The 17,940-nt window shown below is 31.2% G+C and overlaps 1 protein-coding gene across 1 annotated transcript; it reads right to left on the reverse strand.

Moving 5' to 3' along the window:
- Positions 1-564: 564 nt before the first annotated feature.
- On the reverse strand, positions 565-14,528 carry LOC124543600. The gene is made up of 12 exons (XM_047121849.1): positions 14,124-14,528; positions 13,615-13,688; positions 11,604-13,541; positions 10,639-10,721; positions 10,507-10,564; positions 9,349-9,541; positions 8,401-8,577; positions 7,042-7,159; positions 5,390-5,602; positions 3,848-3,943; positions 1,634-1,848; positions 565-1,079 (listed from the first exon to the last, which is right to left on the reverse strand). Exons 1-12 carry the CDS (start codon positions 14,498-14,500, stop codon positions 878-880), a joined length of 3,744 nt encoding a protein of 1,247 aa, XP_046977805.1. The 5' UTR covers positions 14,501-14,528; the 3' UTR covers positions 565-877.
- Positions 14,529-17,940: the final 3,412 nt, after the last annotated feature.

Below are 17,940 nucleotides of genomic sequence, written 5' to 3' on the forward strand. Positions count from 1 at the left end.
TTTATTGTCCAGATTTATTATTGAGGTAGATAGGCACGCATTATTAGGTTATTTTTATCATACTAGTTTTATAGTTGAAATAAATCTACGATCAGATGTATACTATTTTTTAATATAAATAATTGGTGTTGTGATTTTGTGAAAGACCGTCTAGGTAGGCACTACCTGCTCGTCGGGTATTCTATCGCCTAACATAGTATTGATATCTTCCGCTTTGGAGGACGGGTGCCACTACAAACATAACAGACGGTGTGTTTGTCAAATTAGCCCTTTTCATGAGACTTTTGAGTCAAATCTTCACTAGTTAATGAAACAAATATACTGCACAAAGCCTGACACACATATCAAAAATACAAAGCTTTGAAAATATTGAGGATGTAACTTTTTGTCTTCATAACGATGTAATGCGATGCATTGCACAATCCAAACAAATACTTTTATGAGCTCTGATATATAAGCCAATATGATATAATGATCATTTAATATTTCTTGACGGCGTAACACTTGTGTTTACGGGCAAATTTAAATAATATAACGGTTTCGATTAAGAAATAAAACAACAAATTAGTATATAGTATATGTATTTATGTTTGAAAGGCACTACCTTATTTAAGAAGGCCCCTCTCTGCTGAATGTGTATGAATGCGATAACAATCTCATAAATAACCCCTTTAATGTCAACTACATCAACAAATTTATCAAAGCAAATATTTCTATATACATTAATAATAATGCAATTCTTTATGTCAGGAATATTTTTATAACAATCGCAAATAGTGCTTAGTGTAATGTCACCCATTTTGAATTATTAAACATGAAAAATACATTTAAATTACGAATGAGGTTAATTTCGTTCATCTAGAATAATATAATTCGTTTACAATTCGTTGTCGGTGAGAACGTATTGGACCGCACTGCCGTAGTCCAGGATTCGATTCTTTATTTCCTTCAGCTTGGCAATGTAGTGTTTGTGTATCTTAGTGTTAGTCCTCGTGTAACGAAGGGCCGTTATCATTTTATCCACAGTGTAATGCAGCCAGAGGATGTTTGTGTATGGTTCAAAGTTCTTCCAATCGTTACTGTAACAAAACACTACGATTAATATCAAGGCATTTTCAACCAGGTGACAATTTATTGACATCAACTCCTATCAAGATTTAATGGAAGTATAAAAAAAGAAACACTATATATTAACGCTTCCTGAAAAATAGCTAGCTTATTTCCAAGGAAGTACTACTAATAATAATTTATGGTATTACTAGTTGTACCCGCAGCTTCACACGCGGTTGGTTGGTCATGTGTTAGGCAAAAAGAAGCCAATGTCCTTGCATGAAGTTCTAGTTTACTTCATAACAAATCTCATCTCGGTTCATTGGTTTGATAGTTAAAGAGCAACAGGCAGACAGACAGGCAGAGTTGAGAGAGAGAGTTATGTCATTTATAATACGAATATAGATTGTAATGATTTAAGTTCAAGGTCATATGTTCTCAATATGTAACACTATGTTCATATGATATGTGACGTGTGTACGTACGTCAAAAGTGCTTGTAAAAGCCTACTTGAATAAAGTATACTTTGAATTTTGATTTTTTTTTTTTTTGAAATAGTGGTGTGCAGTCCCGCGACACAAACCCGAGCTTCTCCCTCATGAGGCGGTAGACCTCAAACTGGTAGTCGCCCACGGCGTCGAAGAGCCCGTCGTCGGCGGCCAGGTCGTTGTAGAGCTCGGCGCGCCCGCCGGCCGGCAGCCGCAGCGCCGCGCGCGACAGCGAGTAGTCGATGACGGCCGCCGCCACGCCGCGCCGCGCCACGCGGTACGCGCGCCCGCGCACCACGAACGTCGCGAACTGAAAACCACGCACCCGCCATGTCACTCAGTAGATTGGTTATCATATATTTCATAACTCTTATATAAAAGAGTCGAGATGGCCCAGTGGTTAAGATGCACGCGTTCTAACCGCTGGCCGCAGCACCGCTGATTCATGTGCTTAATTTGTCTTTATAATTCATCTCGTGCTCAGCGGTGAAGGAAAACATCGTAAGGAAACCTGCATGTGACAAATTTCATAGAAATTCTACCACATGTGTATTCCACCAGCCCGCATTGGAACAGCGTGGTGGAATATGTTCCAAAAACCTTCTCCTCAAAGGTTGAGGAGGCCTTTAGCCCAGCAGTGGGAATTTACAGGCTGTTGTTGTTGTTGTATTTCAAAATAGGCTATTTGACTGGTTTTTAAAATCAATTTTATATTATTAAGTAGAGGTTAAGGAACCCAGTAAAAGTTGATTTTTTTATTTCTAGTACATATTTGCCGAAAAATATCATATCAAAAATTCCATATTTAAATAACGCGTGAAAACGCTACTTGGACAATATGGCGCTGCAATGGGGTCGGTGACGTCGCTTTGCTGTATTTTAATCTGTGGTACATATAGTAGAAAAGCAAAGTTTACAAGAAAGTGACTTCATCATAAGCCCGGCCAATCAGGAGCGTTTTGTGTCACGACAAACGTTGGAAAAAAATGCATTTTTATTTATTGATTTCTGAATAAATTGAGTATTATTTTCAAGTTTCGTTCGTAAATAACCATTTTTAAACTCATAACATACACTGATTACAATAATTCACAATTTATTTTTGCATTTTCAAATAGCCTATTACATATTAATGCACTGTGTATCGGAACGGAAGCTTTACATTTGTTCATTGCAAATGAAAAATTCGAAAGTGTAGAAAGCCAACTACCATACCTCTGTTACTCCCAGATGTGTAAAGTCTTGAAACTGATGTATGTATAATTAAAACATGGTTTCATTTACATTATATAACTATATAACTTTAATAGGTATTTCAGAACTCCTTGTATAACAACGAGGAGTAATCGACACTCCTCATTGTTTGACAAGAATTTATATTGTAAATTTTATTGACTTATTTTGAATTTTGAAGACACAAATGAAGGCTAAGGTAAGTAAAAGTCTTATTATTATGCTAAGAAGCCCTGATGAATTACCAATTTATTAGCTTTTAGTCAGTAACTACAACTCGTACGAATTAACTGTGCACCTCGCTCTGTGACGTCATTAGAATGATATCGCTTGCAAAAAATGAGAATTATATAAAAAATATACAAATTATAATTTTTTTTTATGTTCATAAAGTGTCGTTTTTATGATAAGGCGTCATAATACTAGGTCATTTTAGTCACGAAGTTTTCTAATTAAATATATATATATGTACCGATATGATATTACAGCTTAACAATAAAAAAAAAAACGGCAAGTGGACGCTAGATTTTTCATTGCGGTGACATTTTTCATAGTCTTGGATCATTTTTGTATTTATTAACAATGATGCTATCGCGAGTCGAGATGGCCCAGTGGTTAGAACGCGTGCATCTTAACCGATGATTGCGGGTTCAAACCCAGGCAAGCACCGCTGATTCATGTGCTTAATTTGTCTTTATAATTCATCTCGTGCTCAGCGGTGAAGGAAAACATCGTGAGGAAACCTGCATGTGACAAATTTCATAGAAATTCTGCCACATGTGTATTCCACCAACCCGCATTGGAACAGCGTGGTGGATTATGTTCCAAACCTTCTCCTCAAAGGGAGAGGAGGCCTTTAGCCCAGCAGTGGGAATTTACAGGCTGTCGTTGTTTCGTTGTTGATGCTATCGCTACTGAGCTCTAAAGGCGAATGCGGGGCGCCGCGGGAGAGGGGTCGCATTCCAGAGAAGTGCACAGTTGATTCATACGAGTTGTACGTATGTGATGAGTAATCAACTATGAATAAGACGAACAAAATTAAATTTACGTAATAATTAAAATGATGCATTAATTACCTTCTGATCAGTAGGTGATATGAGCACGTTACCCCAGTGCAAATCGCGATGTTCGAATTGATATGCCTCCTCGGCAACAGCTAGACCAAATGCGACCTAAAACATAATATTAATATAGATTATTGGCTAATATACTTTTTGTTAGATTATCACAAATTAATTTTCCTATATCACAGATAATAATAAACAAACAATTAATGAAACTTTTCCTAATGATGAATAATATAACTTTTTTAGTTGAAATAAATCATTTTTTAAACTTTATACAAGTAAGCTTTTACAAGCACTTTTGAATCGTCATTTTACATAAGTGAAGCTACCACCGGTTCGGAAAGTAGATTCTACCGAGAAGAACCGGCAAGAAAATCAGTAGTTACTATTTTTCAATTTTTAAAAAAATACAAAGTCAAGTTTGTTAAATACAATTATTTAAATTAATATATACTGCTTGGAAGTCAACAGGTATTAACTCCACGCTTTTTTATCATCTATGGAATCTTGTATCATTATAAAACAGAACTATAATAATACATTAAGAAAATCATGCAACACTGTCAATTAATTATAATAAAAAAAAAAGAAAACTCGCAACAAAAAAGCAGGCGCGACAACCGCAGAGGATAAGTGAAAATCTAGTCAAGGATACGAAACTTGACACTAGATAATCACTCATCATCCGAAGAAGTCCTCACTAAAAACATCAGACATCAGTTCATGCAGACAAAAATGCTGAAAAAAAAAAAGAAACAACATACAAAAACGAACACAAGACTAATAAAAAAAAATTAAACAATACAATTATATTAATATTAATAAGTTTAAACTAAGATTTTTGACATATCCATAAATTTGGTATTATACAATACAATCAAGGCATAACAATATACAAACTTCAGATTTACATATAGTATGTGACTGGCTTATTATGCGGTTATATTTTATGCACATATCTTGATTGATATATCATTAGATATGATAGAACACTATTGTAGTTCCAAAATTCTGATATTATAATATTTCAACAACATTCAAAATACAATATAGATAATCCAAGATCTCGAGTAATGAAAAAAATGATTTAAAATTATTTAATTTCCTCTTGTGATTGAAATAGATTATTGATTTCTTTCTTATACATAAACTTTTATGTATTATAAACTATTTAGTTACTAAAAATGGCTTTTATGTTTGTATGTTAATTTAAATCTTAATCATATTTTGAATATCATATTATAACTTAACTTGTCTATTTACAACAAATGTTATTAACATTGAAAACATTAAAGGAGTTAAAAAAGTTTCAATAAACCAAAATATAAACAGTTTTATAAAACTATGATTAGTAAATGATCTTCAAGCATATTTTTATATATTACAACATACAATTCACTGAATCTCTTTTGATTGCTATCATTTAGAAACATATTGGTGTTAGACATTATTAGACTAATGAGTTTGTTTAATTCAATAAAACAAAAAATATAATATAAAAAAAACAGTTAAAGCTAAGACAGGCACACTAAAAGAATAATTATTGCTAACCTGTTTAAATAGTGCATACGCTTGTTCAGCGTTGTTGAATTGATAGCTCTCCAAGTCTTGACCAGCGTTGGCCAACTCTAGTACAATATATTGCTGGTCAACTGGCAAGATGGCTGGGTTGTCGTTCTCCGACCCCTTGCACTCGTCATACAGATCCCAAAGGTCGAGAAGACGGGATGGATAGCTACCGTAAACACAACGAACGGCTAAAACCTGGAAAATTGATAAATTAACCATAAATTATTAATATATGAGTCGAGATGGCCCAGTGGTTAGACCGCGTGTATCTTAACCGATGATTGCGGGTTCAAGCCCAGGCAAGCACCGCTGATTCATGTGCTTATAATTCATCTTGTGCTCAGCGGTGAAGGAAAACATCGTGAGGAAACCTGCATGTGACAAATTTCATAGAAATTCTGGCACATGTGTATTCCACCAATCCGCGATGGAACAGCGTGGTGAACATGTTCCAAACCTTCTCCTCAAAAGGGAGAGGAGGCCTTTAGCCCAGCAGTGGGAATTTACAGGCTGTTGTTGTTGTATTAATATATGTTAACCTATCTGCCTAATGTAGTTTAAATTGCATCGTCATAGTATCAGATTATTATAAAAATGAGCATGAGATAGATAATTACAGAATCCAATTATCAATTCATGCAATTGCTGATCTAAGACAATTTTACTGTGACTTAGCTCTATTCTGACAAGATCATTTATTCTCTTTAATTCTGTTGCTTAAAAACAATCATACTTAATAGAAATAGTTAGAATCAATTCTTCATTCAGTCATAATATTTTTTTTAATTAACTTTTTAGTATAAAATTCAATTCTTTATTATTGAATAAATTGCAGAATTACTTTATTTTGTTTTGAGACATTGAAATTATTTTCCTTATCGGTAAAGTATCTTATCTTCAACAGATAGACAACTACGCGACTATGACTTACTTTTAATAATGAGTGGGTAAGTATTGTATAGTGGTGGGCGGGCTTGTGATGAAATGCTGTGTTGTTGTTCAAATTACTGATGAAAGTACATGCAGTGTCTATACATACTGTACTATGTTTTATGATACAATCAATGTAATTTGTAAGTACTGAGTAATTGATAAAAAATAATAAAATAGTAACCAAATTTGGAGAGTTCTAATCGTTTTGATCTGTCCCAAACAATTAAAACAGACGATATTATGACCGCATTAAATGTTTAATGAATAAAAATTTTACCTTGAGTATGTAGAAATATAACTGTCATAAATTAAATTTGCAAATTTGTATAGATAAGGTGTTGTGATCTGTCTGCCCTATATTTCTTATCATGTAATAACTTTAATATGCCGACAATCAGTAGATAGCAATGTCAATGAATGATTCATTAAAATGCATGTTAATTGTATGTGTACTGGTTTTGTTTGTTGTATATTATTTACGTTTTTTCACCACAAAACATTTAAATAACAATTTTATCTTGTCATAACAGGTAAAGATAGCAGTCCTTATAAATTAGATACTAACATAATAAAGATGACAAATATTAATTTGATCAAGATTTATTGATACAATTATTAGTAAAATTATATTTGTTGATAATTAAGTTATATCATTCTGTTAGTATGTTATGGATTGATGAAACAAATAGATATAAGCTGACCTCATTAAAAACATCTGTAGCATTCTCTACAGAATGTAAATCCAAAGTTTCGATACTCTTCCCCTCATTAAAATGTTTTTCAATTTCTGCTATAGGAGCGCGCAGTCCGCTCAATTCCCTAGAAATATAAGAGATATTATTAGATTACTATAATATTGCTGAAATCTTTCAATGTTGCTATGTTTTTATGATAATTTGGACGCTCTCCAATTTGTTTTGGTTACAAAGATACAATTTTAAACCATCAAAGTAAGGAACAAAACTGTTGCCAAAGTACACTAACGAAATATTATTAGATACAAATAAGACTTCCTATCTTTAAACTCCACACTTATTAAGAGACGGCAATATTTTACAAAATCATAATTACATTTTTAATTATCTAACAAGAGAATTAGCAGATATGTTTAAACTAGGGTCTCAATCTGATAAATTTTCTACAGAATAATTGAAAAAGATCAGTTGGTAATATCAATAGGAAGATACTTAACTACGAGATATATATTACAATACTTGTAATTGAAATTGGGACAACTGCCAGAGACAGACAAGTGATCAGGTTGAATGACCATATCATGGAATTCTTTGTTCTTTTAAGAGTATTGAGAGATTGCCATCTGTTTGTAATGCAATAAAGATAAACATTTTTTTATACTAGAGATAACAAGATTTGCAGCAACATTTATCTTAAACAAATGCTGTTGTAAAGAATTATTAAAATGAACTCAAAATATTTCAATATATTTTTATTATTTAGTTAGTGAGGTATCATAAATTGCAATATATATACATATGTCAGGGTTTATATATATAAACCAAGGATATGTTTATATTTATTCCTACTATAAATTGAATTGGGTGTAGGAATTATAACAGAAAGAGAGAGAGCAGAATTTACTTCTCACTTCTAGTATTCAAGTAATATTTACATTCCCTACATCTCAATTGATATTGGAAACTGACCAATTCGACTTATAATCTTATCCCCAATAAATTTAATCCTTGTGTTAAAATAATTCCAGAAAACTATTTCAATATCATAATAACAAATTAAACAATATTGTTTGTTAATTATTTCTAAACTGAAAAACACATAAAGCGAAATAAACATTTGTGTAACATCATAACAAAAACCTTTAAGGTAAACTGTTTTGTTTTGTTGTGATGTATATATTTTGTTTTGAATATTGAAAAACAACTTATTTTCTCTTTATAAAATATTCAGCTTTTAAATTTTACTATTATATAGTGTGGGGTGATTTCATAACATATAAAATAAATATGTAAATAGTTATTTCATAAATTTCTTAATGAGTCATATGTAAGTCAATATTAGTATCTAAAGCAAATATTACTCACATAGCAATCACAATCTCAGATATAATTTCGTGGTAGTCCTTTTGATTTTCTCCATTGACCTTGATGTTGCCAGCTATAGGAACAATTTTTAGAACACGAGCTCTGCCATCTCCTGCTCGCCACAGGAATACCTCCCCATATACACCCTCGCCGATCTTGCGGCAATTCTTCAGGACTCTGTGAATAAACAAAATACTACATTATGTTTTGTTAATTTAATTAGTTTTTTATTACATAAATATTATGTATCAACATAATAGAAAAATAGTATATGAAGTTATTTAATTATACATATTATTTTTATTATGATCCCCTATATACAAATGTATGCAATGCACTCATACATGTAACACCTTATTATATATTATGGAAATTGATGAACAGTAATTATAATGTTAACACTACATTTACATAAAATAATGAAAAAACAGACACAAGTAATAGAATTACATGCCTTTTTCAATTCATTCCTTTTTCATTTCATTCATTTTGAAGTCATTATAATAGTATTTCGTTATTCAAACACAACAATTAAACTTGGGTGAAAACAATACGCAAAACAACAGATTTTTTATTTACATTAAAACAATTATTTATGGTTAAAATTGAAAGACTAATTAGGCACTGAGGGTATTAGCAATTCTATTACAAAAGCTAATTAATTAATCAATCCTAATGACACATTAAGCAATATTTGAATAATTCTTTGATATTTTTTTTATATTGATGAGATACTGTGTTTATTGTAAGACAAACAAATTAGACAAAGTGTACAAAAACATTTTGTAATAATTAAAAAGAAAAATAACATGTGTTCTCACTAAATCCACCATCTTGCTTTTGACTTGACCTAGTAAACTGTGTAACATAAACGTTTCTCACAATAACATAGTGCTACATACATGCACAGTTAATATGATAATTAAACAAACAAAGGAGAGTACTCACGTATCTGGATAGCATTCATCAAACAGTATAACGTCTGTTTGATTGCAGCGTCGCAAGACGTAATCGCGCGCGGTCGCAAAACGATTCGACGTATCATGAAATTTTTCTAATACCGTGACCTCGTGTTCCGAGTCGGCAATCGAGAGTTTTGATAACTCAACAATCGTATCATCACAGTCTTCGGTCAAAAATCCTGAAATAACAAACAACATGGATGCATTCGATTCTCCGTAATGACATACTAGGAAGTGAATGACGAACTTTCCCTATGAGTAATCGCGTTACGTAGAATCGGTGAAACCACGCAAGCGAACAATAACATGTCTTAAAAATTTAATTTAATGTAATATCTAACCTGTGTATTGCAGAGAAAGATGCATGCACTCTGCTTTCGACACTTTAGATGAACAAAGGCGCAGAACCAAGCTATTATCCCGTTAGGGATAACAAATGGCAGTCAAAATGTCCGAGTCAAGTATTAGCACTTTATGAAAATGTCCTACTATTGATTCTCAATAGTAGCTATTAAAATCACTGCTTAAAGTTAATTTACAGAGATAACTTGTTAATAACAAAAAATAAAAATGAATTACAATGGCAGCGACACTACTATAGCGTCTGCTTCCGTGAATGAATTTAGCACAGACGACAAAAACCAGATGCTACAACTTATATTTCAATTTCGTGTCAGTGTTGCCCGTATATCTAAAAAAATCCTACTAAATACTTCTATGAATATAATTTGTAATTTACATTTTATTAATCGGAGTTAGCTAAATACAATATAAACGCAGTTGACATAGATCTTAATAATTAATATACTTAATCCCATAGTACTTTGTGTTACACATATGTGACCATAAATATATGCTATCAATGTTCATTATAATTTATTTAAAATAAATAAACATTATGACCGTTAGCTTTTGAAAAAATATTTCTTCGGTTTATGAAAGAACAGTCAGAAGTAATAATATTTAGAGGTATACTTCTTTTTTTTCTTACTATTTCGTAAAATTATTATTATTGCTTAAAAGAGTCAAACATGTTTTTTCGATTACCATAAAATAACTCATAGAGAAATATCTAAGTGTACACTAATGTCGACTTTAAAAGATTATTATATTACGCTAATAGATTCAAATTGAAGTTGATTACCTTGCGATTCTTCAAAAACGGAGGTGGAGCATAGGCTAGCCCTGGAAGTGTCGGAATCCTAAAAGAAAATATTTTATTTATACAAACAAAAACAAAATACCTACTAAAAACAAAAAATACGGACTTTCTTACCCTTACAATCCTAATAGTAGATCTGCTAGGTTTAGACACAAATGTGCTTCTGCGACTATTAATTGATTCATTGTGTAGTGAACCTGTAATTTAATATTGAATTCATTGTAAAAAAGGGACAAGTGCGAGTTTAACTCGCGTGAAGAGGGTTCCGTACGATGTTATTTGTGGGCTTATTTTTTTCATTAAATATTCATCTAAAAACCGATTCAACAAAACTTAACATTGGAGTTAAAAATATGTTCTCCCACACATTCCACCTGCAAATGTAAGTTGGTACGCACAATATTGAGTGATTTACCATGTTTTTTTAATATCATGGACTTCTTATAGGTTTTCCTATAATCTATAAGGAGAAAACTATTTTTTGTATTTTTTTCAAAATTTTAGGTTCAGTAGTTTCGGAGATAAGGGGGGGGGAATGGTCAATTTTCGTCTATTTTCTTGAATAACTTGGAAACTATTTATTTTAAAATTACAACAAAAATACATTTAAGATCTTCTCAACAAGACCTTTCATTTGATATGCCACACGATGCAGTTTTAAGATTTTTTTTTTTTAATTTTCCCCTTCCCCCCAAAAATGACCCCCCATATACAGATTTCATCTGCTCACGTCACACCTCTGTATTTGGGTTACAGGAATTGATATGTGTACCAAATTTCAACTTAATCGGTCTAATAGATTCGGAGATGGAGGACTGTAAGCGACGGACGGACAGACACACGAGTGATCCTATAAGGGTTCCGTTTTTGTATTCAGACGTACGGAACCCTAAAAAATCAATAAATCATAGAAAAATATTAATTAAACATGAGACAAAAATGAGAACCTGACATTACACTGAAACTTTGACTGATGATGTCAAATCATAGTAATTTTTTTTTAAATTAATAAGATTTAAACCTTTTTTCTACAGCAATTAACTTTTATAAAATATAATGGAATCTGCATACAATTATACCTTTTAGATCCTGCATTTCCATGGTACTGATCACACTTTGACGATATTTCCTGCCTTTAATATTCAAAGGTTCATCATCCAATATTGAGTGATCAAAATGATCAGCAATTGTGGTCATTCTTCTGTATATACTTAAGGATCTTTCCCATCGTTTTCCCGGCTGTAAGACTATTCCTTGTTTCACATCACTCATGGTAACATTACTTAATGTTAAGTCTCTTGATGTTGATTCTGTTCTATTCTTAGGACATATTTCTTCAGTCTTCAAAGAGGATTTTCTTACATCCATACTACCTCTATTTAACCTCGAACTTCTTCTTGTCATAATATTTTTATTGATTAAACCAGAATCTATATTTACGTTTGTTTTGAGAGATACCCTTCTTTTAATAGTTGGTGAATTTGAGCTTTTCCTTGTTTTAAAAGATGGCCTATTGATGCTGCCATTCCTTATTGATATACAATTATTTCTTGATGAAGAAATGAATTCAGTTTCAGTATCCTTTTTAGTAACATCAATTTCTTCCTTTGTAGTTAAATTATTACAAGAGATATTCTGAAATTCTGCATTAGTACCTACTGGCCCATTTTCCACGAGAGTTACATCATTTTCTTGAACACATTCAATAATATTTTTACTAAGTACAGTCTTATCTATATCACCACTGCTACCACTTGTCGTAGAGTTATCTAAACTGAATATGAATGAATCATTTGTTACTTCATTACGTCTTCTTGTTGTTACAAAGCTCATAAAAACTTCCTCTTCAGGCTTATTACTATCTGAGCTATTGTCACTATGTAAGCCTTGCTCATCCATTTCTTTACTCGAACTGTCTTCCTGTAAAATGCTTTTTTGTCTATATGTATCATTGTCACTCTCTGATTTTGTTTCGTCTAGACTGGCATATTCATCACTATAAGGATCATCAGACAGACTAGGATTTGTTTCATTTAAACTGTGATCAGAAAAAGCTGGCATTTTATCATAGTATTTCTTTAAAATGGAATCATTCAGTCTTTCTATTATAACTATGGCTTGTTTATTGTATATTTCTTCATCATCAAAGTCTTCGCTATTACATGTATCATAAAGAGATCCATTTTCTTCACTTTCCAAATTGGAGTTAGAAGGACTAATTTGTTCAGTGCTTGCATTATTTTCAATTAATTCTCTAACACTACCTATTTTTATTTCAGTTTCATTTAAACTTGAGTTAGAAACATTGCCTACTTCAAGAGGTGCATTTATAATTGTTATATCTTTTTCTAATTGATTAAATTTACTACAAATTGATTTTAGTCTCATACTATTAGGAATTTCACTGTTTGAAAATCCTAAAAATGGTTCTACTTCCGTTGTTTCAAGTAAATAATTTGGTTCAGCTAAAGTATTATGAGTAGCTTTAGTTAGTTGAGGAGATTGCATTAAACAAGATTCATTATTATCATTCACAGTCTTTTGTTTGTTTTCATTAAAGCTATATTGTTTAATTTCTTCAACATTTTCAAATTCAGGTACTATTTCATCTTTTACAAGAATAACACTACTATCTTCTTTATTATTTTGAAGATTTTCTTCTGTTATATTTATACTATTAGGACTATCATTTAGATTTATAGATATAGGTGAAAAATTATAAATGGATTTGCCTCTGTATTTCTCAAGAAATGGAGTACTACATAAAGGAGAATTCTGTTTGTTTTCAACTAGACAAGAATGTCTTGATTTTGTAGATAGACCTCTAGGGCTTGTGGATATATTTTCTTTGGAGTCCTTAAATAGAGATAGATTATTAACTATTTCTGCTATAGATTCATCACACTGTGGGCTTTTTGCATACTCTTTTTCTATCAACAACTTATGACTTAGAACATCTGAAGTATTTTGTGTTGTGTTATATTTTATGCTTTGAGTGGAGTTTTCTTTTTCAGAGTCTAAAAAATACATAGATTTATTAGTTAAGTATTTAAATACTTACAGATTTATTTTAATTGTAAGATATAATACCTGTACTGTCACCGCTAGAGTAATTAATTTTTTGCTTTTTTAATGATTTGTGTTTGCAATATGTTCTTCCTTTCCTTGAAATATAATTTAGTTTAGTAAATTATTGTTAATATTACCTTTGACATACTTATTGAGATGAACAAACATTTAAGAAGTTTAATGCTGTATTTTTTTCAACTGTACTCGTTTATATTATGTGACAAGGAGCTATGAAGCTTACTGGATGATAATACTAACATCCACCTGTCTAGACGGTATTAAAAACATAAACTAATGTTTAGTTATTTTTCCAAATATTTTCTCTATAACTAAGATAAGGATTTTAGTCCATAGTTTCTAAACTTTAAAAACAAAAAATATTTTAAAGGATGTATTGTAATTAAGACTTGTATTTGACTATTCGTCCCATCTTGTACAAATTAAAATAAAATTTATTTTAATTTAAAAAAAAATTCCTAGATTTATGTTATTTCCCATCGTAAGATATAAATTGAACTGCAAGTACTCACGGTATAGTCCCACTGGAAATATTTTGAATTGTTTCCACTTTCGGTCCCTCAATGGTTGAGTTCAGAAGTTGATCAAATAAATCTGGCGCTTTATTGACACGAAAAGATTTATCCGGAGTTAGAAACGCAGATGTTGAACTTGATTCTCTTATAACAGGTTCTTGTTCTTTAAGTCTTTTCACGTATTTCCTTTTACGAACTCTATTTGATGCTGCATTTTGTACGGAAGGGCCTATGGATAGATCCCGTTTGGTTTGTTTAATATTATTGATGTAAAAAGCATCAAATACAGAACTCTTAGAGTCCATTGCAAGTATAACATCTCGAGGATCTAAACAGCCTCCGGTTTCTTTTTTTGACCTATACGTTCTCCTCATTTTGTAATTAAAATAAATAACAAACTATCGTACAACACCAATTCCACTTTTAAAAACAAACGTTAAGGCAAACTGTCGCCTGCTCTGTCATTCGTTGTTAAACAGATAAAATAAGTACATTCTTGAATTAATAGATAATTATTAAAAATGCAATCGTATAAAAGTAATTTCATTCTTTAAAAAAAAAATTTAATACTATTAATTTAGAATTAATAGTTATTTAGTTCAATCAAATATCGAATTTACCGATGCAATGGAGGAGGACGGAGGTCATGTAACTTGTAAGCATGGTTCATGAGGTCTCGTTACTGCTATAGTAAGGGCATGGAAGTAATATATACTACTTATACTTTTTTATACGTATAATATATATTACTTCCATGAGTAAGGGTGACTATTATAATGTTTTCGCTTTATGTTTTTTTATCAGGTTGTGGTTATGTCGTTGATCGGTTTAGGTAGCGTATATTTCGCACTGTTAACAAAAGTCTTTCCGATATGTCGCGTTAGAAGTAGGTCTATATAATTATATGTATAACATGAAAATGATATTAGCTTTTTTTAAGGATTTAAACGTATTGATCATATCATAAAATTTAATTTAAAAAAAAGACAGGCACGAACTCAATTGCTTTGTTATATACAGGACTAAATTAATACTTAGTTTGAAGGCAATATATTATTCCTTTTAATTACTATCGTACAATTCTAGTAATGTATTACGCGATTTTCGTAATCTGTAACTTTTTGGTATTTTTGAAAGCGCCTTAGTAACATTTACTTACAAATTTCGAATTTCGGAAAATAAAGCCTGAATTATGAACTTCATTCTATCGTATTCTGCACAAGTGATTTTAACAGGCTTAGCTTAGGTAGCGATTGATTGTCACGATAGCATGCGTAAGCGATCCCGTGGGCCGTGGCGCCCGCCTAAAGAAGGAGAGGGTACCGCTGGTATTTTAGTGGACCTGGGCGCACTCGGCGTCCAGGAAATTCACTTTCCATCACGTGGAAGAAGCTCGTAAGGCGTTTCTATGCGTTTTCCAGCGAGAAAGAAAAGGTAGCGATTGATAGCTCGTTGGCTGATTCCTAAATCTATATTAACATTATGTATGTGAGGGTAACTTTGGTTTGTTACCTCGTTGAGCTTGAGCTGGTATACCGATTTAGATGAAATTGGGTGTCCCGAGAAAGGACATATGCATAATTTTTCAATTCACCCCTCGAAGGGTAAAATGGAGATTGGAGACGGTTTGTATGATATATTAGGTAAGGTTTATAAATTTTTCGCGGGGAAAGCAGCAAGTTCAGCTAGTATTGTGTGCATTATAGAATGTCACAATTGAAAATAAGAATTGTATTTCTAAATTATCATCCAACATTATTCTTCTCATTTTAATATAGATCTAGGTTTTGTCATCATAAACTTTTAATTTTAAAGTAAATTGAATACCATTCGGGACAATCTCAATGTAGACAAGAAAATCATAAGGCAACAAAAAAGGAATTGCGAGGTTCATTACTAGTAGGAAAAGCAATGAGCACTTTACCGTATAGAAAGAAATAAAAATACATTTCCTGTACAACTTACTTCTATTTTTAAAATACAATTCCTGTAGTGAAATACACGGCAGAATGTACCAGTTTATGTTAATTTTACAATAATATATTTACTATAGTTATTTTTTTAATTACGACAAAGATAATCAATCTTTGGCATAACTGTTTATAAGCACTAAATATTTTCATCAATTATATGCGAAAAAATATTGGACCACTTAAGTGTCATCTAATAAAAATTTATTACAAAATGACCACACCAAGACAATAATAATAATTTATTTTGCAAAGAAAATGCTGTAATGTGGCTTACGGCTTCTATCTCTCTCAGATTGCAATTAATCATTTGCTTGAAAGAGACAACAGCTTAAATATATGAACTTTATTTTATAAATTACAAGAGAAAGTTACATAGTTATGTTATATACATTACAGGAATAGACATTAAAAGTATGGTATGCTTTTGAATAATTATTAATTTTACATATATGAAATCTTGTCCCTTTAAATTCGAAGTTTCATTACCTTGTAACCATTAGTATTTCATAATAATTTCGAAATTTGAAAATGATCCAGGGGGAATGCATCCTTGATAATATCCGCACACTAAGTACATTCAGATATACAATACTTTTGTCTGATATAAGATGAAATAGAGTAATTAAGTAAATTATTCGTAACACATTTTTAAAGTTTGTCATACATACTTTTTTGTACATCTAATTCAAAATAAAATTTTAAAAAGGGAATTTACTAAACACATTTTAACAAAATAAATGATTTACTAGTGTTTTTTTAAACCATTTAAAAATCTTAAAAATAAATAACAAATATATTAAAACTAACCATTTGGTTTTGAAAAAAGAATTAATACAAACCATTTCTTTTTTCTGATATTTCTTCAATTCAAAACCCATGACAAAGGAATGGCAATAACACATTTTATTTAATCTAAAAATTAATATACAAAAATAACATTATCTGTGATAGGTACATAGATATTATAATGAAAAACAGATAAAATAAATATCAATGTAAAATAACAAACTAAACATGTTTAAAATATCAAAAGTAATATATGTTTTGTAATAACTCTGGAAAAAAATTAAGGTTTTAATTAATTGAATTCAAATAAAGCTACAATGCATAACTGTTAGTACAAAAGTCCATATGTACAAATTAGATAGTATTTTAAACTTAATATAGCACATGGACTGACAAATGGCCCACTAGATCGTCTGTGATCACCAATGACCACAGACATAGACAATTGGAGAAATATTAATCATCCCATATCTCATCAAAGCTTCACCAACCTTCGGAACTAATATTTGATGTCCCTTGTGTGTGCGGTTACACTGACTGATTCATCCTGCAAACGGGTAACAATATTACTCACAACCTATGGTCACCCTCTTTGGTAGCAGATGTGACCTTACCAAACTTGAATTTGTGATACTACCTTGTCAGTCTACAGTCTTAGTTACCATATACAAAGATAGTGGAAGAAAAAAATATATTTGTAAAACATTTAACTGTCTATTTATACATATAACCTTTTACACTAACAGCCACAAATGGTAATTCTGTTGTTGATACTTAATACCTAAATTAATTTCACGGACAGGAAAGACTTAATATCCCCTTTTACCCCACAGATGAGGAAGAGACAACAATACAGTTAGTCCTGTCAAATCATTTTACGAGTTATCACTTAAACAACACCAATATAACTTGTATATGCAATAAACAGTAAAATTAAAATAAATCAGCAGTTCTTATTATTCTTACAATATTAATTATTAAGTCTTAAAAGGCAGTTTTTTATTTCAAATGAAGCTATTGCACATCAAAACAATTTTATAACAATATTTTATTTT

This window comes from Vanessa cardui, chromosome 3 (genome assembly GCF_905220365.1).
Source record: "Vanessa cardui chromosome 3, ilVanCard2.1, whole genome shotgun sequence".
Lineage (NCBI taxonomy): Eukaryota > Metazoa > Arthropoda > Insecta > Lepidoptera > Nymphalidae > Vanessa > Vanessa cardui.